Consider the following 22,242-nt stretch of genomic DNA (forward strand, 5'->3'; position numbering starts at 1 on the left):
TGCCTAGCAGTGATCACTGTCTAAAAGAAATTCAGCTGTATGGCATTTGGATGCTTGTCTTAGGAAAGTGATATATAGGAAGCATTGCAAGTTCAAAATCTGAATGTCTTAAATATTATGCACAAGGTAGGGAAAAAAGCTTCTGAGCAGTCATAACTAAAACATGTATGCCTCTGTAGAGCTGAAAATTACATTAAAAATTACATCCATTTCTTAGACGCAGTGTTTTGTTGGTTTTGCTTTCCCACTGCAGAGGGAGAGCCAGGCAGCCAAAAGAGCAAATCCTTCCTTAAAGCTGTACTGAGGAAAGAGCACATTGGCACACAAACAGAGATGTGGCAGGCTTCTTCAGCACTCCAAAGTCTCCTCAGCAGGGGGTTGCGACTTGGATGGAAATGGAGCAGGGCATTCAGCTGGGTGCTGTGTCGTTTTTGATGGAGAACCTGCGCTGGGCTCTGCACAGCCACAGTGTGCCCACCATAGGGTGGGGTAGAGTGGGCCATCTAACAGTTGAGGTAAAAGGGAGTGTTTTGTAGGGAAAGGTATTTTTTCAAATTTATTTCAGTGTTAATAAACACTTCAGTAAGATACACTTGTGGAGCTATCAGCAACAAACCCTTAAGATGTTTCAGCACTGGTCCAAATCCCAGCTTTTCGAAACATTTTGATTAGCAACCATAAAACAGCAATATGTGTTTGATGAGGCACATCCTTCTCATTGTGCAATTCATTATGTCAGTGGCACTCCAGTGAGGCTTTTAGTTGAACTATTTGAGCGACTTCAGTAGGGCTAAGATTTCTTCCATTGTGAATTATTCAGGACTTAGAAACCTCCTGTTTTTAATCTCTCCTCAAAAGCCCGTTATCTCTGCCATGTAACAAATAATTTTCTGATGTACATTTAAATAAAAAAGCATTTCAGTTACATTTTTCTTTCTGCAAAATGACAAGGAAAATTAAATACAAGCTTATAAAGATTAGAATAATTTTACGGGGACTCAATGCCATGAAAAAAGTACAGAAGGGCAATGTAAGATAGCACAGGTCAAGGAAAGGATTTTATAATGTGCCGTCTGTTTTTAATTAGCATCTTGGCAGACTGGAGGATCTCAAACATTTTTCCATGAAGAAATGTATTATAGGCTTTTCTTGCTGCCAATTAAATGGCATTTAGCTGCAGTGACAGTGGTATGTTGTTTTGGGTCTACAGAAAGCACTTGCTCACACTAGAAAATCTGGGACATTGTGTTTCGGATACAGGGTTCTTACTGGACTGGATTTTCTATCACTCTGCATTTTCAGTGTAGGCATGAAAGATACCTCCTAGGGACAACTTCTGATTTCATAAATAGTGCAACAGTGAGCTGTGGAACACAACAGAACCAAGAGGTCATGGAAGAGTGGGGAAGAGAGAAACCATCCCCTTACAGAAAATGTTGCATAGATTCTTAATATCACCAAGCCATTTCCTTCAAAAGTCATGAGACCATTTCCAGTTATAAATTAATTGTAGATTTTCTTAGTTGTATCATGATTTAATGTCTGATCAGGCCATGCAGGGAAAAATATGGTAGCTTGCATATTTCAACATGACTTTTCCTCTCCGAGAAGTTCCTATAGAGGGCACTTCAATCCTACAGCAGGACTCAGATTAGGTATGACCCTGATGCCAGTTCCATTGCAGTGGTTGGGCATTTTGTCTGGCTGAAAGGTGCCTCCTTTTCCAGCTGCCTGTTTGAGGTGTCAATCTTCCCAGAGTATAAGTTAACTACTGGCAGATTTTCTTGAAAGTTCTACAGAAAGGTTGAGAAGATGCAGAAAGTGAAGATTCTGCAGAAAGTTCTGCAGAAAGAAAACCCAGTGTATTATTGTCTCCTTTCTTAATACTTCTCTCTGTATGAGGTTTGGTCTCAGATCCACCTTTGAATTGTGCTCTCTTTAGCTCTTGAACTGTTTGCTGGTTTTGTGTCCATCTCCTGTCCCCCATCTCTATATACCCACTGTCAGTGTTTTCAAGCCAAAACACATACAACAGAGATGAAGGAGGAATTGTTTAATTCTGGAGGAAAGTGGCCAGAATTTGAGAGAACCGTTGACTCCATGCTCTTGGATTGCATGCTGCAAAGCATGCTACTCCGTAACCAAGCTCCCAAGCCTTTTAAACACCTGAGAAAGCAACTGGTCCCATTGTGCTGGGAAACAAAAGGCATGAGCTGGGGGAGAGCTGAGCAACCCCAGCTCTGTGATTCATACAGGCATCCAGTCCCATTCAGAGGAGCAGGAATGTACGGCCTCTAAGGGAACTGGAAGTTGAGGGTGAAAAGCATAACAGGTTTAATAATGTTTGTGAGGTATCCCTCACAGCCAATCCAGGAGTAACCGAGGTTATGTACATGTCTCACCTGAAGGATGGTTATTGGTTTTTTTTCTGTTTGTTTTGTTCTTTTTCTTTACTTACATAAAATAAAGGTACTGGGCTGAGGTGATTATGAAGGAAGGCTGAGAGAGTTGGGGATGTTCAGCATGGAGAAGAGAAGGCTCTGGGGAGAATTCATTGCAGCCTTTCAGTACTTAAAGGGGTCTTATAAAAGGGATGAAGAGGGACTCTTTGCTTGGGTATATAATGATAGGACAAGGGGAATGGTCTTAAACTCAAAGTGGCTAGGTTTAGATTAGACATTAGGAAGAAATTCTTCACTGTAAGGGTAGTGAGGCCCTGGAACAAGTCGCCCAGAGAAGCGGTGGATGCCCCATCCCTGGAGGTGTTCAAGGCCAGGCTGGATGCAGTCTTGTCCAACGTGATCTAGTGGGTGACATCCCTGTCTATGGAAGGGGGGTTGGAACTAGATGATCTTTAAGGTCCCTTCCAAACCAAGCCATTTTATGATTCTATGATTTGCCTGTCTTGGAAGATAGTCAGATCAGCATGAGCAGTCATCCAGAAGAACATTTAAACAAACTTAACATTATCAGTATTGTCAATAGCAGCTGTTCAAAGACTATAGACTATGTCCTTAAAATTTTGTGATGCTAGTTTAAAAGTCTTGTGATAGTTAAACATAGTACATTTTGAAAGCCCTGTATGTAGCTGCTTAGCCTTTATCCCTCCTGGTTACCCAGGATGTTGGATGAGCTTGCATACATTGCACGTCTGTTTTTTCCTTAAAGAACGATAGTTCAGATAACAGCACTTAGCTTGTGAGGTACTGTTTGTCATTGGTCAAATTCTGGCCCACCTAAGCCAGTGAGCAGTCCTAGAGCCACCTGTATGCTGACCAGGATACAGGCAGCAGAGCAGGCGTCCTGCTTCTGGCCAGGAGAACTAAGGCCCAGCTCTCTTCAGAGGTGGTTATTTGTAACTCCATGGTGAACTGTCACGGGACCCCTTTATGCAAGGGAAAGGAGGCCGTCCTCTGTGTTCTTCTTTCCCCTAAAGCTGGCAGCAATTACAGTAGCTGTTTTCTCAGCCTTTTGATACAGGGATTGGACTGACTGTCCCACTTTTAGACAGGAAGGAAAAAGTAAGTTAGAACAACTTTCCAAATAAAAAGTTTTGGACAACTCTGTGGTAATTCACAAGCTATTCTGTGCTATGAGCTGTTGTAAAGGCATCTTGAGTTTTGTTGCACCTAACCTGTAGAAGTTCTCTTCCTGGCAATGGCTCTTGGGGACAGACCCACCCGAAGCATGCTCTTTTCAGAACTATTTGGAATCCAAAAGACTTCATTTTGTTTATTGACAGGGATGGCACTGGGAGAGCAAAAACTCAGATCATGAGGTGTTTGCGGGAATCTTTGATCCCCGAATCCTTCTGCTCCAAACACAGTGGTAATGTAGCAAGAACAATGTTCTCTTCATAGGGGACTCCTGAACATTGGAGTGTGATTCCGACTCTTGTATGTCTCTGTGGTGAAACATCATGGACTTAACACTGAGCAGCACAGTGAAGTTTACTGTCTTGCCATTGCTGTCAGCGGATTTTGGATTAGGCCTTGTATGTGCAGGCAGCTCATCCTGAACATGGAAAAGTCAACAAAATTTTCTTAAAATGTTCTAAAAGTAGGATAAAATAAAGGATAACTGTAACAGTATATGTATCTGTAAAGGCAAATGTAGTCAGCATGAAACCACAGGAAGCTTATTAAAATTTTGCCATATGTTGGTAATGAAAACATATTGGGCCAATGTGAATATGCAAATACAGCCAGTGGAGTAGAGTTAATCCCTCAAAAATTTATTCAATATTTTAAAAATAATTTTTGGCTCAATGTTATGACCTTTTGTTTGCTTTCCTCAAATATTTTAGCAAACAGGTTTACACATAAAAGTATTCATATTGTAACCAGATATTCAAGAATAGTTGCTAAAAACTGATCTTAAATAAATAATAACAATAAATGCTTATATTTGGACTAGAAACTAAGCTGCAAAAGTTGTGCTAAATCTGATCAGAGTGCGAGCAATACCAGGTGGTGAACACCTTAAATGACAACTAGCAAAAGTATCTTGAATTTTGAATGTCATTTACCTGCACTACACTTGATCTTAGATGGTTGGTTGTTAACAACTATTGGTATTATCAAAGTACCAAAGAATTTGGATATAATAGAAAGAAATAAGCTATTTCATTCTTACCATATAGAGTGAATACATGGGAAGTAATTATTTCCTAGGAATTACTTAGCTTTGGTCAAAATTAAAGATGACAAATATCATAGCTTCTTAACAAAGTATAGGAAATACTAAAATCTCAGTGTAATGCAAAGATGAATGATTTTCAGCTGTTAAAAAAAAAAAAAAAAAAAAAAAAAAGAGGCCAAAAATTAAAAGGATCCCACACACGAGGAGGAAGAAAAGCAGGTCCTCGTCTCCAAGGAGCAGACTGGCCTCGTTCCTCGGCTTTTTGTTTTTGAGGGCTTCTTCTTAGACCTGCTTGAGCTAAAATAAAGGAGACGAAAGAAAGGGGGAAAGCAGGCGAGGGAGCGGTGGGCGCCTCCGCCGCGCTGGGGAGGCGAGGGCATCGCCCGCCGGCCGGGGCCGGGGCCGGGGCCGGGGCCGGGGCCGGGGCCGGGGCCGGGTCTCGGTCTCCGCGTGTTACCGCTGGCTACGGGAAGCAGCCGGCAGCGGCAAGAGCCGAGCACAAAACGAGCAGGGCCCGGTTTAGGCTTGGCAATCTTAATACGATACCAAAGAGGAGTCAGAACGAGTAACAGCAGCCAGCAGCACGGTACAGGCTTATCGCTGTCCATATGGGAACATGTCTGCCAGCAAGCACCTCCGTTGTGTGGCAAGGTGAAGATTTTTCTGTTAAAGCATTGCCAAATCGTGAGAAGCACACCTAGCAACACAAGCCAGGCCTCCCTCATCCCTCCTGCTGAACCCAGGATGAAACCAAAATAAATACATTTTGACTTGCATGGCGTTGACCCAGTGCATGAAACACAAGCGAGAAGGAGCTGGCACAGCAGCCCAGTGCCGGTTTGTGGCCAGCAAATAAGCAATGATGGCAAATGTAAAGGGCAAGCCAAGTGTGGTGGTGGCTGGAGAGCAGGTTATGGCCCTGAACAGCCATGAGCCAATTTGTTTTTCAACTACTACATGGCAAGAAACGAGATACACGGCTTGGCACAAAAGGACCCAGAAAAATGTGATTTATGCCTCTCTTTTGATAGAGCCATTATAAATATTCATAATATTTGCCTTTTTTTTTTTGGGGGGGGGGGGGAAGGGGGAGGAGAGGAGGTGGGGAAGCAGTTGTTTTGTCGTTTAGTTTGGAATAGAAAGCTAACTTCCAGGCGGTTCTCTGCACGGGTGAAATTGGAGTCAGGTTACGGCTCTGCTGCAGAATGTGCTTTTGTTACGGAAAAACTGCTACGCTCTGAAGTTTTCATGAGGGTCACGATGTGGCTGGAGTATAAACTGAAAAGAAATGCCTAAGTAATTGATGGTGGATTTCAGTGAATGAGCTTAAGAAAATGCAACATGGGTTTCAACATCAATGGCAAACCATTGCCATGGCAATGGGTAGCTTTGCCAGAAACAAACAAACAAACAACAGCCTTCTTCTCTTTCAGCAAAAAGTTAGAGAATTTGTGGTTCTCACCTCACTGAAGCTTGTGCTTTTGTGCCACAGGCCATCTCAGAGTGGCAAAGATGGGGTGCCCTGCTCAGACAAGTACCACAAATCCAGAGTCCTTTTCAGTAGTACACTTATAACATTTCCAGAGTAAGAAGTAACCTTTGTACCCATGGGAAAGTAACAACATTTGCTTTATAATGATTTCAGTGCTTTAGTTGCTATAATTCTGTACCATTTTCTAATGAAAGGTGGAAGGGCTCAGTATTAAAGAAGCTTTGTGTCACTAGTTGAAATTGATCCTGCTTCAGAAGAGACTTGCTGATATAGAAGATTTTCTTATAAGCAAAAACCTTGGTCCACACTTGAATTAATAAAGAGCTTATTTAAAAACAAAAAACAAAAAATAAAATAAAATAAAAATTAAAAAAAAAAAAAAAAGAGAGAGAGAAAATGTGAACTGTGCAAGCTGCCCTTCCTTCTGCAGGCGTGGGCACATGGAGGGGAGAGAGCTAATGCACAAGTGCCGGAGCCATCTCCTAGCAGGAGCCTTTGGAAGTGGCCCTCTGAAAGCTTTCTGCACATTTTTGAGGATCCCAGGCCCCTCTGAGGATGCAGTCCATCTGTCTGCTGTGAATTTTGTGAGTCTAGAGCCTCCTCTCAACTGTGGGGAGACAGATTTCAGCCACAGCCAGGCAAGGAGTCAGTAACATTGGGGTTCTGCCATCCTTGTTTCTTGCTGCTTTGCAGGCTATTGTCTCTGTTTGTCACCCCACACCCATAGGACCTGAAATTCCTGCTGGGCATCTATGTCTGGGTATGTGCTAGGGACTTCCTGTTATCATTTCTGAGGAAGACAGACATGGCCCATTGTTGGTCTTGTGATTTCATGGCCTGCAGAGCAGGATCAAAGGGACAGAACTGGATGGCAACATGGAATCAGAGAAGTAACCAGCAGCAATGAGAGAACTGTCTCAAAGGTATCTGCTGGTGAGGAGACAAAGCCAACTTGAAGAAGTCAACAGAGAGCACAAATGTATCAAACTTTCTGTACCATCTGGCTGACCCTCGTAGACTTTGTGATCTGTGTAATTCAAACAGTGCTGACAGTCTGACAGGGAACGTGTCAAACCTATGTTTGCAAAACTCTTCTAATAGCAATCCAATATCAGATAAAATAAAAACATCCCATCTGGATTTCCAGCTATTTGGCATTCATTAGTTTTGTCTTACCATTCTTTATATTATAACACTTAGGTGCTGCTTTTCTTAAGCTCCCCATAAAATATTTAATATAGTTTACTGTAAAGTCTTCAGGATGAGGGCTGTTTCTTGCAGAGTATTTGTGCTGCACCTAGCACTAATTTAAATTGCAGCCTCCAGGCAGTATTGTAAGTACTCATTGTTTCCATCAAGATTTGTCCCTATCCTTTCACTTTTCAAAGAAAGTCCATTCTTAACTTTGGCTTTAACATAGCCAGTGTTTAAAAAACATTTATTTTTTCATCTACAATGATCAAACCAGTCTCCAGCAAATAAATTTTGAACCTGAACTTTTAATTAATGTTGTCCATTTTGAACAGTGCCTGGTCTGCTTCATTTAACCAGCTCAGAAAATATGTAACAAATAAGAACGTTTTTTTTCCCCTCTTTTTTTTTTTTTTTTTTTTTTTTTTTTTTTCCATTTTCTTAGAAATGCAGTTGGGGTCTATGTTGCATGAGAAAATATTTTGTTTAGGAATGACAGTTGTAGGCATTCTCTCATACATTGTAATATTTTCCATGTGTGGCAGCTTGTTTTTCAGTGGTACAACTATGTGCAATAAAGCTAAGGATAAAAATTAATCTAACAGCTTTTGCAGCAATGCTTTTGATGGTTTCCCTTGATTTCATTTTTCCAGAGGATACTGCCCTCAGTTCTGCTGCTTGCAATATGTGAAGCATAATTCTCAAAGGTTCCTGAGGTTGTAGGGATCCAGTAAAAGATGACAGATCCCCCCCCCCGCACACACATACTCCACCCCACACCCACTCACCCACCCACCAGCAAAACATAATGCTGTACTATTTTTGGCAACAGGGAAAGGGCCTCCCTGTGAAAACAGAAAGCAGTGTATTTCTCAGTTACATCACTTTGCAATCTAATGCTGTGTTGTGCTCAGTGTTTTTGTGGTGATGCAAGTCTTTCTTTTTTTTTTTTTTTCTTCCTTCAGCCGGTTGGATTTTCCCCATCTTACAGCACCTCGCAGGTCTCTTCTCTCAGCAGTACGTTGCCTGAGTGAGTGGAAATACACAGATCAGCTGCAGGTTTCTGTCTACAGAAACAGAGTGAAAGAGAAAGAAAAGGGTTGGGAAAGCAGAGACAAATATTGACCTGGACTTATAGAAAGACATCCAATGGCTGAATAAAGAACCCCTGTTCATGTTTTGGGATATTCTTTCAACTGGCTGGAACGAGAGCGGATCAAAAGAATGGGAAATGCCAGCAGACCCTTTAGAAGAATTGCTTATTTCTTATGCCTTTTATCTGTGCTTTTGCTGACTGAAGGGAAGAAACCAGTGAAGCCAAAATGTCCTGCCTGGTGTACTTGTACCAAAGATAATGCTTTATGTGAAAATGCCAGATCTATTCCTCGCAGCGTTCCGCCTGATGTTATCTCACTGTAAGGGCTGTAAGCATTTGGTTATTTAATTTATGATTTAAAATGAACTAGGATGTGTGGTGTTTTCAGTGCATACCGAAGGATGCTTGCTGCAGGGAGTACCTCCAGCATTCAGAATCATCAGCTAATGTGTTAAAATTGTGCTGCATTCTTGAATCCTGATTTTTACATCTCTTCCATCTGTCTGTCTGTCTGTGTCTGTGCACACATACCATTTTATACCTGCTTCTATACTGTAGGAAACCTGTAACATCCATTTTTTTATTTTTTATTTTCAGTACTTGCATAAAAACATTTCTCTGTGATGACCAGATCAGTATTATAACCATGCATATATGAGACTTCATTAATATAAGGTTGTGTTTTTCTTCTTTCCAGATCCTTTGTGAGATCTGCTTTTACTAAAATCCCAGAAGGGAGTTTTTTGCTCACACCATCTCTGCAGCTTCTGTGAGAAATATTTCTATCATATAATTTCTGTTATGAAATGTATATGTATCCATAAATAGTGTAAAGAGGGTCTCAGTATTATTTTTTTGAGAAATAACAAAAGAAGGTTCATCAGATGGCAAAATACAAGACTTTTTACTCATTTGAAAGATAGTGCATGTTTAATTTTTTTGAAGTGCATGTACTTAGTATTTTGCAAGGATATCTGTTGTCAGTGCTACTTTGAATTATTGCATTCTGAAGCTTTCAGAATGTGTGCTATCTTTATAATACTTTAATTAATATCACAGTAGGGATTTGAGCATTGCAACAATTATTCTTGTTTCTTTTCTGCAGCCCCAGGGCTTGATCCCAATATAAAGGTGCTCATTTGCAACTTGCCTGCAAGCTCAGAACCTCTCAGATCAGGCCCTTCATTTTGGTGGGACAGGTCCTGAAGTCCTTTGCCATGTAAAATTGCCATTGACTTCTGTGGAAGTTTAGTCACTTCAGTGGGAGTTTTGCCTTGCTAGTTTCTGGATTTGACCCTATTTTTATTTCATGTTCTTTGAAAGTGCATAACAGTAATGAAGATTTTCTTTAAAAAAAAAAAAATATATTAAAAAGCTATTATTTCAAAATCAAATGCTGTGATGAGGTATACATAGCAAGAAAGTATTTCTGGATATTCAAAATTGGATGCATTTCTATATAGGATTTTTACAGGTTCACAGACTTTCCTAGAAATGTGGGCATATGATTATATAATTGCTAGCTATACAAAGGTAGAGGGGGTGTAACCTGAACTGTTTATAGTGGATGTGCCACCAGCCTGAAAAACATCCAGACTGGTCTCAGAAATCTGGCCAGAAGGACTCCCTGATGTGATCAACATCAAAATTAGACGTCTGTCCTGGACTGACTTGCCATGCACTCTGGATGTGGTCAGAAGTGCAGTGTTGATATATCAGAGCCCTAAGGCTGTCACATTAAACTGCCGGTGCGCTGATAGCTGAAGCCCTGACCCTAGCTGTACTCTGCTACCTCAAGTGGAGCTGACAAGGAGGTGCAGACATACTGTACAATTTTGGATACAGGGTAAATAGGTAAATGCAGTTACTATGGAAACCTAAATGCTTTTCCATTGTGCTTTATTCCTGAGAATATTTTCCCTGGTGGTCACAGATCACAAATGGGACAAATTTCACACATTTCCTGCCATAGGGCTTTCAAAAGGAAGAGAAAAAAGAAATAGCAGTGGTGCAGCTTGTATCTGATGAGCGAGTAGGACATGATAATCATCTCTCCTGGCTACGATGTGCCACCTACACTTAGCAATCCCACTGCCAGGGGAAGCAGGGTTGGGTAGGGTGGAGCAGGACAGACACATTCTGGTTATTTTGAGTCATTATAGTGCCTGGCACAGAGGGCTCCTAGTCTCTGACAATGAGTTTTGGCATTTTGGTCATGGCAATGATCTGCATGGTCTGCCTTATGCTTCACTGAAACGCATGTCCTCAGCTGCTGTTAATAATGCTGCAACGAAAGCTGCACCCCCAGAAAAAACAGTTTTTGTTCCACTGTGGGCTTTGACAAGTGGTCTGTTAGAACAATACAAACAATCCAGAGATTACTTACCTCTGCTACCTAGCATTTCTAAAAATACTGCTGAATACTTTTCCAGACATATTTCTAACATGGTAGCTGAGCTGCTTGCCATCTTTGGAAAGTCAGGTTGCTGATCTAAGGCAAATGAGTCCTTAAATACAGCTTGTAAAAGCAGGACTCTAGCCATGGGGCCAACTCCAGTTTCTAAGTGGGAAATAAAATTTTCCACATTTGGCGGGAGATAGAGTAAGGCAAATAAGAATATGGAAATCTCTGGTTAATTAAAGTAAGTTCTAACTTTGCGTGATTATAGCTATATTGGTAGGTTTAATTTAGCCACAAGCAAGATTTAGCAGCCTATACATACTTTTACATAACACTCTCCAGCATTACATTTTTAAAGTCCAAATGTTACTCGGTATCTCCAGTATGCCAACCACACATTTCTGAGTGAGGAATATGTCTGCCTCTATTATTATTTACTACTGTTTTTACTGTAGTAGTGGCAATGGTCCCTGGAAAAATCATGGTCTTGTTCTGCTGAACACTACACCCAAGTCCCAGGACAGCAGAGCTTTTCTTCGTGAATGGTGCAGATGGTATGTTCTGTGCTCTTCATGTGACACTGAAAATGTTCAGGACCTACAGAGACAGAGTGAAGTGCCAGCAGGAGTGTTCCCTAAATGAGAACATCGCCCTGCTCTGATCTCCAGCACTTGTAGCTGCGTCTATCAGGCAACGTGCTGAGGGTGCCCTTATAACATGGAAGCATGCAGTGAGAAGGGAGGTAATTGTGGCAGTAGAATTCATACCAGTCAGTAGTGCAGTTCCTGCTCGGCAATATGGTCCCTAGCTACAGCGCAGCATTTTCTGCCTCTGTCCTCACCCCACAAATAGCTAGTTAGTGGACCACAGATTGAGCAGATCAGGTTGTTCAGGTCAGAATGGGAGAAAAGATGCTTTGTGCATCAAATACGTGATACAGCCACTGGGGGAAGGTACGAGATGGGAGGTAAATGAGCTCACCAAGTGCAAGACCTGTGCTATAAACCTGGCAATCTCTAAAACAGCCATGCTACTTAAAGAGATACTACCCTATTCTTGTAAAATACAAGGAGGGTAGAGTGCAGAAAAATAAAAATTATCCAGAGAAATCACATCAGAAAAGAAAGATGATTTGCAGACAGTGGGTTTACCAAATTGGTCAACTGGCTCAGAGATTTTATAACAATACTTATTTTCTCTAGGAAAAATATTATTGTATCTTAAAAAAGGGAAGAATTTCCTGATATTTTTTGTAATTATATAGAGACAAATTCAAAGTGCAAAAAACACAGTCTGCAATAGCCAAATGAGAAAAAATAAACCAACTGGAATTTATTCTTAATCTAAATTTCAAAGGAAGAGATTAACTCATTAAGTGTATTAATTCATACATGGAAATCTTAAATTCCTGAATTCCTAAGGATGTCATAGTATAGGTCTATTTATCCATCATGTCCAAGTGAATAAAATATAGGTGTGCATCTGGTGTTCCACTGTGGAAAAGTAAAGTTCATCCTACTTGACAGTGCCTCACCATATTAAGGTGTGGCAGTCCTCAGATGAGTTAAAATGGATGAATGCAAACATGGCTGAATATCATAAATAAAGCTGGAAAAATCAATCCTAGTCCACTTCTAATGGCTACAGAATTACATAAAATTAAATGTGTTGCCAGTATTTTTACTGCTAGATGGATGAAAAATATGTGCACCTACTAAAAGCTATCTACAGCAGGTGTAATGCAGTCTTAAAAAGTATTTCTGTTTTGAACATTGACTGAATTAAAGTAACCTTAAGAAATTCAGAAAACTCTCAGTACCCTCAAGTCAAACATGCTCACAAGTTTAACTCCTAAGTTAAGGGTTTTTCCTACCTGTCACGTGTGTAAATTCAACCTGATGTCTGGCTTAACAAGCTTTCCCCATGTTGTCATCAAAAGTAAGTGTTCTTCAACACTATTTAGATTTCTCTAGTACTTGAGCAATTCATTGTCATCCGAGTATGTCCTCAGTGGCTCTTGTACAATGCCATTGTTCTATTGGCGTGATAAACCCACTCTTACATCCTACAGAAGTCAATGGAATTTTATCAGATGGCGCCAGTATGCAAAGCAGTGAGATGTTCGGGCCTTCCACTGCACCAGACAATGGCGCAATGTGTCAGCAGCATGTTTTAGTCTGATGATCCTGTAGTGCTTTGCACAGACAAAACCACAAAAACTGTCAGTTGAAGCTTGGCATGGTATGGATTGCTGAACCATTTTCTAAAGGTGCTAGTAACCTAACAGTCTTTTGTTTTGCATTTCTTCACACAGGTTGTTTACCTCCAACACTTTTGATGTTATTAGTGATGATGCTTTTATGGGCCTTCCTCATCTAGAATATTTGTGAGTGAACAAAATAATATTTACTGGCATTATTGATGAGAGTGGGTGGGCTTCCAAGTTCCAGGCACTGCTTTGACCAGAATGACTTTACGACCCATTACAGGTTCATAGAGAACAACAGCATTAAGTCAATTTCAAGAAATACTTTCAGAGGACTGAAATCTTTAATTCACCTGTAAGTAAAGTGGTTGAATATATTCATACTTAGTATATTTAACATAGTAACTGAAGCACTGTGTTGTTTAATTTAGCATTTTGATATATATATATATTTATTTGTTTAAGCAATATTAATATTCATTTAATTAGAATGCTAATCGTTAGGTTTCACCAAAGACTTCCAAATTGTGGTTGTTTATTAAGCTGGGACCCAAACAGCCTCGAGGCCATGCTTATATGGCAGTAGCTCCCTGGCTTGCCCTGCTCAGGGCTCTGGGGATTTCCAGCTGTGCAAGGAGGTGCAGGGAGGGTAGGGTGGGTCAGACACCTGGGCACTGGAGAGATGAGATAGGAGAGCGAGGCCCAGTTTGGGACTTTGAGAGGAGAGCAGTGATCAGCACTGAGGTGCCATGGGGGTGAGATGCACAGGGGAATGGGCATGTCTCTTCTCATGCACCACAGTCTGGCCTGGATCCTTGGCAATATCACGGCCATCCAGTTCTTCCCCTGAGCTGTTCAGCCCTCAGACTTCAGCAGAAACTGCTTCAAACCCTGTACTGCACCTCCTGAAGCCAGAGCAGCCTATGATGGGCTGTCACGTCCTGAGAACTGACACCAGGGCCTACCTTTCGGCGGTGCTGCCGTTCTCACACCCACAGAGGTATTGCTCACACTGTGCTCAACAGGTGAAGCGCATGCTGACAACAAATACCTGTAACACTTAACTGCAAACATGAGGGTAGCAGCCTCATGATCTCATTCAGAAAGACAGCCTTCAAACAGGCTTTTGTCTGTTATCTGGCAATGAGTTTATGATTTAGCAATAGTTTTATTTCAGCAAATACAATGCATACTGCAAGAAAACTAAAAATACAAAAATACTGTAAGAGAAGGAGGGTAAAATATCTAGGGTGTGCCTGACATGGATTTATAGCCGGCTCTGAGCATTTGCATTCTGCAGCATATATCTTAGGGTGTCTGTCACAGGCAGGGGAGTAGATTCTGACCTCTTGGCCCTAACATAATAACCTCAAGGCGGGTTTTGAAAGAGGATCATTTAACTTTTTCTTTTATATATTTAGACACAGGAGAAATCAAAGGCTCAAATTTAAATAGTTAATGCATAAATATAATAGTTTAATTGCAATTCATCAAAGCCTTCACCACATAGTAAATGTACCATAAAACCTTTCCTTTTTGATCAGAGTAGACGAGACTCACAGCTGGCTCAAGCTGAGCCTACTGTGACTACTATTGTGTAAAGTTACTTATAGGATGGCTTTAGGTCTGAGGAAGGGAAAAGAAGGAAGACAAGGAAAAAGATATATAAACAGTCTGTGCACATCCTATTAAAATCCATGTTATTGGTACAGGTATAATTGTGTTAAAAAAGGCAAATATTAGGATAAGGCTGGTAACTGGGACTCTATCTTCAAAATATTTATGCACATGAATAGCTTTATATTCACAAATGGTTCCAGTACATTATTTATTATATTCATTTATTTATTTAGTAGCTGTTACTGCCAGTGAGCAAATTGCTTTTCTAACACAGAGGAAGGCAGTTTGAGGAAGGCAGTTTCTTCACCACAGAGCATGCAGTCCAAGAGTAACATCTTGTCTTGACTGTTATGTTGGTTTCCGGGGATGCTTCAACAGTTTCATAAAAGAAAACATATGCAAAAGATAGAGCCACATTTGAGGAGCCATTGTGGTTTGCATGTGGTCGTATGCACATTTTTGGGACATAGATTTGTGCAGCATGCTGCTATTGCACATGGAGAGCTATTCATCAAGACAATGAGAATTTTTCAGAGAATAATTGCAAAGGCAGGTCCATTAAAAACAGAATGTGAATAGTTTAATCTGTTTGCGGAACTACTCCCTACCCTTCGGGGGAAATTGTACTTACATATTAAGAATAATCATTTGGCATCCTGAGGCATTTCTCATTTAAGAAACAGAAGGGTACTTGTGATACATAAAATATAGTAAAAAGAATCATAGTAAACAACCATAGAAATGAGTTCAATTGAGTTAGAAGAGAATATCAACTTTGCTCTATTTATTCTGTTCACTTCCTTTTCGCAATAAAGCTTTTGCAATACAGAAAGCTATCCAAACATTTGTATTTTTATTATGCAATTAACTTTGATAATTACAGTGTGTCCTTATTGTAAAATAGAGCGATCTAGTATTTGTTATGCAACACAATTCATTTTCTGCCTAGGGTAGACTGAGGAAAAGAAAAATTAACATGATTGCATTTTTCAACTAATTTACTAATTTAATGTCAAAACCTTACAGTTAGGACTGGGAAATAATTTCTATGCACAGTGTATCATTTCAATTGCATTTCTTGCAGAACTGCAAGTATCTGTCTGTAAGCATAACTGCATGTTTGACTCAACCCTTACTGTCTTACCATAAAGCAAATGCCATGTACAGTACCATCTAGGCAAGTCAGTGTCTTCTAACATACAAGTATGCTTTTTAACAGTAGAATATAAAATGCAAAGTTTTCATCCAAAAATTGGTGAATGCATAAACCTTGCATAAATTTTTCTTTTAGTCATATTCCCATGGCAGTGGTGAGCCACTGGTATTTCCAAGGGCATTGTCCTTTTAGCTTGATATAATCGAGGTCATAAAGAATATATAGGACATTAAACCTGCCTTTTCTTCTAAGTCTGCTTAGTTTTGTCCATAAGAGTCACCTGACTTTGAAATAATTGCTGGAGTGTAAAATTGAGCATAAGCGAAGCACATGATCCATACACCACACAGTGTTGCAACCAGATATACTTTGAAAGCTGCAAAGCCAGAAGGGACTAATGGCATCCCCTATTTACTATACCTGATAAGGCAGAGAACACTCTTTTAAATGAGGCAGTAAACCTAGTAGGTCTGGGCCTGTTCTTCAGTTTAAGTATATGCCTTAGTGGCTTTGCTTGGTGAGAGAAATTGTAGTCAATAATTTTTGTGTTTAAAAGTAAAAACAGAAGAGGTTCTATGACTTACTAGCTACAGATTCTAACTGGGATGTTAAATTAGAATGCTTTCTTTCCATTTTCTTTTCTTCTCGTAAGAGATAAATAATTTTGTTAACCAAAAGAGACATAAGCTATACCCTATAACATTATTATTTTCCTGGCATGTCCTCAGGGACATCTAGGAGAACCCAGACCTTTGGTGGACTTACAGAGATGTTTGCAACAGAAGTGTAATACATTCCTTGTTTAAAGGCTGCTCCCATTTCCTCCTGACCTTACTAGCTACTCAGTGCATTTAGGGTGTGTTTTCTCAACATTAAAAATTGGGAATTAACACAACTTTTTTTTTTTTTTTTTTTTTTTTTTTTTTTTTTTTTTTCTGGTCTCTCACACACACACTCACACAAAGATATTCCAGGAAATAAATTCATACCAGTCAGCAATTTCTTGTCTATTATTGCATATTTCCAAAAACTATGAGCTAAGCCTAAGTCCAATACAATGACACCTGGTATTAAGATTTTGTTTCCAGAAGGGAGACAAGAAAGTGGGAGATTGCAGTAATATGAACACTATGTATTGGTATCTCCTAAGGAAAACATTAGTAGATCCAATCATAACTAATTGTTTTAAAATAATGGTGTTGGCAAAACACCGGAGGTGATTGCACTTTTTACCCTGCTAAGTGAGGTATTGTGAATGCTGGAAGGCTGCTGAAGAGTCAGAAAGCAGAAGGAGGCAGGGTGTTTTAGTGGAAGAAAGAGTCACAAAGTAAATGAGCTGTTCTTCAGAGCAGTCTTGGAGAATTAAGTGCTGGAGAATGCTAGAGTTCTTTATCTTAAGAAAACAAAACAAAACAAAAACAAGAACAACACAGTATTACACCTTGCAAAAATGTGTAATTTCATGAGTTAGCACTGATACTGAAGTATCTTCTTTTACAGGAGTCTCGCAAATAATAATCTCCAATCGCTTCCAAAAGACATATTCAAAGGCTTGGATTCTTTAACAAATGTGTAAGAAAGCATTTAATTAATCTATTAATTATACTAAAAATATAAAGAGCTGTTTTTATAGGATGTTCTGAGTAACCATTCAAACCAATATGTACTGGTAATCCTAGTAATGGGATCTTATTACTGGGTAGTAACTACCCAGTATGGGTAGGCTTGTTTTTTGGCTTCTGTTGTTGATCAGTTGTTTTAGTTTGGGATATTCAATAATTACAAAGATAAGTGATATTGTTAGTAATTATATAAGATATCTGCATGTTCAATAAGACTTAGTGAATAAGAAGGAAATGTCCTAAGGGATGCATGAGAGAGCATGATATGAGAGGAGGGTGGAAGATACTTATTGGATGTAATATTTCTATATTTAAATAAGTTCTGGGAAGGCAATTTGTTATCACAAAAGCATAAATGTCTCAGTAAGTACCATATCCCATACCAAATCTAACCACAACCAAAACAAAACATAAATTTATTTAAATATACAACTTAGTTACCAATAAAATTACAAAATATAGATAAACAGATAAAGCCTATAGTTGCTTCACTGAAACATGTTCTCTTTGCAACATACCAAATTCTGTTTCACTGGATTTGGGATGAGTGCAGAACACCCTCTCCCTGCTCCCGGTATGAAAAAGGTAGGCTGAATTGATAGCATAGAGTGGCAGTAGCAGGTTGTGGAGGTGTTCAGTGTATCCTGTAGCATTACTTGGCACAACTGGTCATGGCCAGCTGGTTACACAGTCTGGTCCTGGGGCTTGCCCATTCCTGTACATACTTTCAGAAATCTGACCAAAGACAGCTGTAAAAGACTTGAAGAGAACTCCTTTGCTTACGTCTCCTAAACCTCTAAATGAGTACATCTAAAGGACATAGCAAATACTGACTGGCTGAAATCAGGATAATTTAATTTCTGTTTTATCTAGAATGTTTGTATTGAGAAAGGGTAATCCAAAACAACCAAAACAAAGAACCTCCCCAGACATGGGGCAATCAGTTTGGTAGGCCTTTGTGTACATTCAAACTTCAGGAAATCAACAAAAACTTCCTACTGATTATCAATAAAATTAAATCTGTGTATGTTCTAGTATGTATATTTAACTATGGGACAGGACAAATTAATCCAGGAAGGCATCAACTGAGAATAAGCAAGATTGCACATGTTTAACAAAAGACCAGTTTGTTGTTGTTGTGCGAGGAGGAAAACAGCAACTGACTACTTATCTTCAATGCATGATTTATTTGTTGTAGAGATCTTAGAGGCAATGCATTTAATTGTGACTGCAAACTGAAGTGGTTAGTGGAGTGGCTGGGCAGCACCAATGCAACTGTGGAAGACATTTACTGTGAAAGCCCACCAGAATATAAGAAGCGCAAAATCAATAGCCTCTCACCGAAAGAATTTGATTGTATTATTACAGGTAATGTGTTTCAAATTATTTAAACATGTTAAAATAAAGTCAAAGCTATGTATTTTTTATTCTAGGGTCCATTATGCAAGAAGTCTGCATGCCAGCTGGAACTTTCAGTAAAACCAATATGAATTCTGTGCAGGTACAAGTCTGACACAGGAAGCACTTGGGAGTGGGGTCTTATCTTGCAGCTTCTACTTGGACTTCAGGATGCTATACAATGATTTGAAGAACTGGGACACAAAATAGCACCTCTTTTAGTTGAGAAATATTGGAAAACAGATTGCAGTGTTCCTTTTTTCAACAGGAAAATTGGACTAGTGATTAAATACTGTAATTTGTAATAAAGTATGTTAAGAAGATGTTCTTTCAGTATGGTATGGGAAGTATCTCTGTAATTATCATATGTTGTGTGCACTTTTGCAGAATTTGAAGTTTATCAGTCCCTGCCATACCAATCTCTGTCAGTAGATACTTTCTCATACATGAATGATGAACATGTGGTTATTGCTCAGCCCTTCACCGGAAAATGCATCTTTCTCGAATGGGACCATGTAGAAGTGATGTTCAGGAATTATGACAACATAACAGGTATAAACACTGCTCGCCAAACAACATTATAACAGGTGATCCAATAAGTGGTGCTAACCTTGTCTTTTACTTTTCTTTTTATAGGTACTTCAACTGTTGTGTGTAAACCCATAGTTATTGAAAGTCAGCTATATGTCATTGTCGCGCAGCTGTTTGGAGGCTCCCACATATATAAAAGAGATATTTTTGCTAATAAGTTTATAAAAATTCAAGATATTGAAATCCTTAAAATACGAAAACCCAATGACATTGAAACTTTCAGGATTGCTGAAGACTGGTATTTTGTCGTTGCAGACAGTTCAAAAGCTGGTTTCACCACTGTTTACAAATGGAATGGGAATGGATTTTATTCCCATCAGTCTCTGCATGCCTGGTACAGAGATACTGATGTGGAGTATCTTGAAATATCCGGCAAACCGCATTTAATTCTGTCAAGTAGTTCCCAAAGACCTGTAATATATCAATGGAACAAAGGAACAAATGAATTTGTTAAGCGTTTTGATATCCAAGATATGGAAGATGCATATGCAGTGAAACATTTCAAGGTGAAAGAGGATGTATACATTTGTTTAACAAGATTTATTGGGGACTCTAAAGTAATGAAATGGGGTGGTTCAGCATTTCTGGATTTACAAAGGATGCCATCCCGAGGGTCAATGGTATTCCAACCGCTTCAGATAAGTAATTATCAATATGCCATTCTTGGAAGTGATTATTCTTTCACTCAAGTCTATTATTGGGATGCTGAGAAAGCAAAATTTGTGAAGTTTCAAGAATTAAACATACAGGCACCAAGATCTTTCATACATGTCTCCATCGATAAACGAGATTTTCTCTTTGCTTCAAGTTTTAAGGGAACTACATTGATTTATAAACATGTCATAGTTGACTTAAGCGCATGACACTCATAATTCTGAGATTACATCAGACTTTCTACCATAAGTGGACAAAATGAACTAAATGCATGATGACGCTCTTATCTTACTTCCAAATGAATGCCTTTAAAAGTTGAGATTGCTAGAACAAAGTATTACTAGTATCTTCATCTTTAATTGTCAAGTCTAGTGGTGTTGGAAGTTGCATTTTTTAACAAAAAGAAATTAAATTAACTGTTCTTTGCATCCACAGTATGTAAATATGTCTGCAACTGCATCTGTTGCTATAAAGAATATTAAGATGTACTTTTCCATTTATTTATTCACCTGTTTGAAACAACTGCCAAATAAAATGTTTACATTTTGTGTCTTTCACATTCCAAATATTATTTGCAGGTTATAGTTTTATTTGTGTATGTGTTATACACATATAAAATAAACCCAAGAAGGTATGTTGCCCAATGCTGAGTTGTACTGCATGGAAGATGCACAGTATGATCAGGTGGGTTTTACATATACAAGAAGCTCTTGATGAAAATGCAATAGAGAATCACAGCCCTATAAATGGTTACCTGAACACATCTTTGCATTTAGATGAAGATTCACTGGTTCAAACTGGACTCCATCCAGAAAAAATTGTTCAATTATATAGACCCAGTTGTAGGATGGGGCTTTGTACTGTGTGTAGTTGAAAGTATCTAACTGTTGAAAAAAAAATGACAGAGAAATCATCAGAATGAAAGCTGACGTGAAGGTCTTTCTTCCTCCGCCTCATGTTGAAGCAGCACAGAATGAATCTCAGGTATGACACTTGGGCTGTCGTGCTGAAAGCTAGAAGCACAGCTTATTTTGCAGCTAGCATCATTTCTGTATCTGAGCTGTCACTTATCACTTGTGTGAATTCTGTGTATCACTGTCAAATCTTTCCACTCTAATTGCAATTATTTAACATTCAGTGAACTTCTCCATTATTCTGAGTAAGGGTAGTGAAAGTGAAATAGTTTTTTCCAATATCCTTCAATGAAATTTGGTAGCAGATACTCCTGAAATAACAGGAATTTTGAATGTGGCAAAACAAATTCAGTTGGTGTAACATCTGAAGCTCCAAGGAAGTTACCTATGTCTGTTAAATTACACTCAGGAAGACTGTGCAAATAGATCTTGAAGTTATCAAGCCTTGTGCTTCACTGCTGTCTTTAAGATATACACATAAACACTATGTATGTTTATATACATTTCTAATATTTCTCACACTGATTGGTAAATAAGACTTACATGATGCATGTCAGCTAATGACACAAGCTGATTCTGCAAGCTTGCAGGCTCCCTTTATTCATAGAGACCCCAAAATGGCAGAGCAGTTTCAGGCTTGGTCGCTTTTCTTTTGCTTATGGTGCTGCTAAGAGCATCTGTTAGAACAGCAGACAAAAAATCATTAAGAAAAAAGGCATATAACATACACTTTAAGAAGCCAACCCTGAGCAGAGTGCTTCTATAATAAAGAATAGGGATTTTTTTACATTAAATATTATTTAAAAAAATATATCCTGTGTGAACAATGCTACTCTAAGTTATTTTTTTCTGATGCCTTTTTATCCACAGCTTACTATGCTTTCATCAGTATTTGTCTTAAAAATACTTACTGCATATATACTTATAGTGTGACTAGAAAGATTTTAAAGATGTTGTCCAGTTGAAAGCGCCTCCATTTTATTACCAAGTTATATTTCCAAAAACCATCCTGATAAATCATCACTCACTTGACAAGTTTCCTTCACAAGTTCTTAGCTTTTATATGAGCATGATTTCCAACCCCAGATGAATCTAAATAACTTTGTATTATTTTGGAATGTTGGCTGCACAATGGTGATTGCCGGCTTGGTTTGTTCATCTTACATTGTCTCTTCTTCAATACACCTTGCATGGCAAAGGAATGATCTACAATCCACCAGTAAATCATGAAGTGTTTTCTACTTCATTTTGTTCTATGTT

The 22,242-nt window shown here is 39.1% G+C and overlaps 1 protein-coding gene across 2 annotated transcripts; it reads left to right on the forward strand.

Moving 5' to 3' along the window:
* Nucleotides 1-8,424: 8,424 nt before the first annotated feature.
* Nucleotides 8,425-20,596, forward strand: LGI1 (leucine rich glioma inactivated 1). 2 transcript variants are annotated; one of them, XM_082765201.1, is made up of 8 exons: nucleotides 8,425-8,739; nucleotides 9,118-9,189; nucleotides 13,136-13,207; nucleotides 13,311-13,382; nucleotides 17,304-17,375; nucleotides 18,624-18,793; nucleotides 19,211-19,375; nucleotides 19,460-20,596. In XM_082765201.1, the coding sequence occupies exons 1-8, from the start codon at nucleotides 8,549-8,551 to the stop codon at nucleotides 20,275-20,277; spliced, it is 1,632 nt and encodes a 543-aa protein (XP_082621327.1). In that variant the 5' UTR covers nucleotides 8,425-8,548; the 3' UTR covers nucleotides 20,278-20,596. The 2 variants fall into 2 exon arrangements, with proteins under 2 accessions (XP_082621327.1, XP_082621328.1); XM_082765202.1 differs by lacking the exon at nucleotides 13,311-13,382.
* Nucleotides 20,597-22,242: the final 1,646 nt, after the last annotated feature.

This window comes from Aythya marila (genome assembly GCF_965140915.1).
Source record: "Aythya marila genome assembly, chromosome: 7".
In the NCBI taxonomy this organism is placed as follows: Eukaryota; Metazoa; Chordata; class Aves; order Anseriformes; family Anatidae; genus Aythya; species Aythya marila.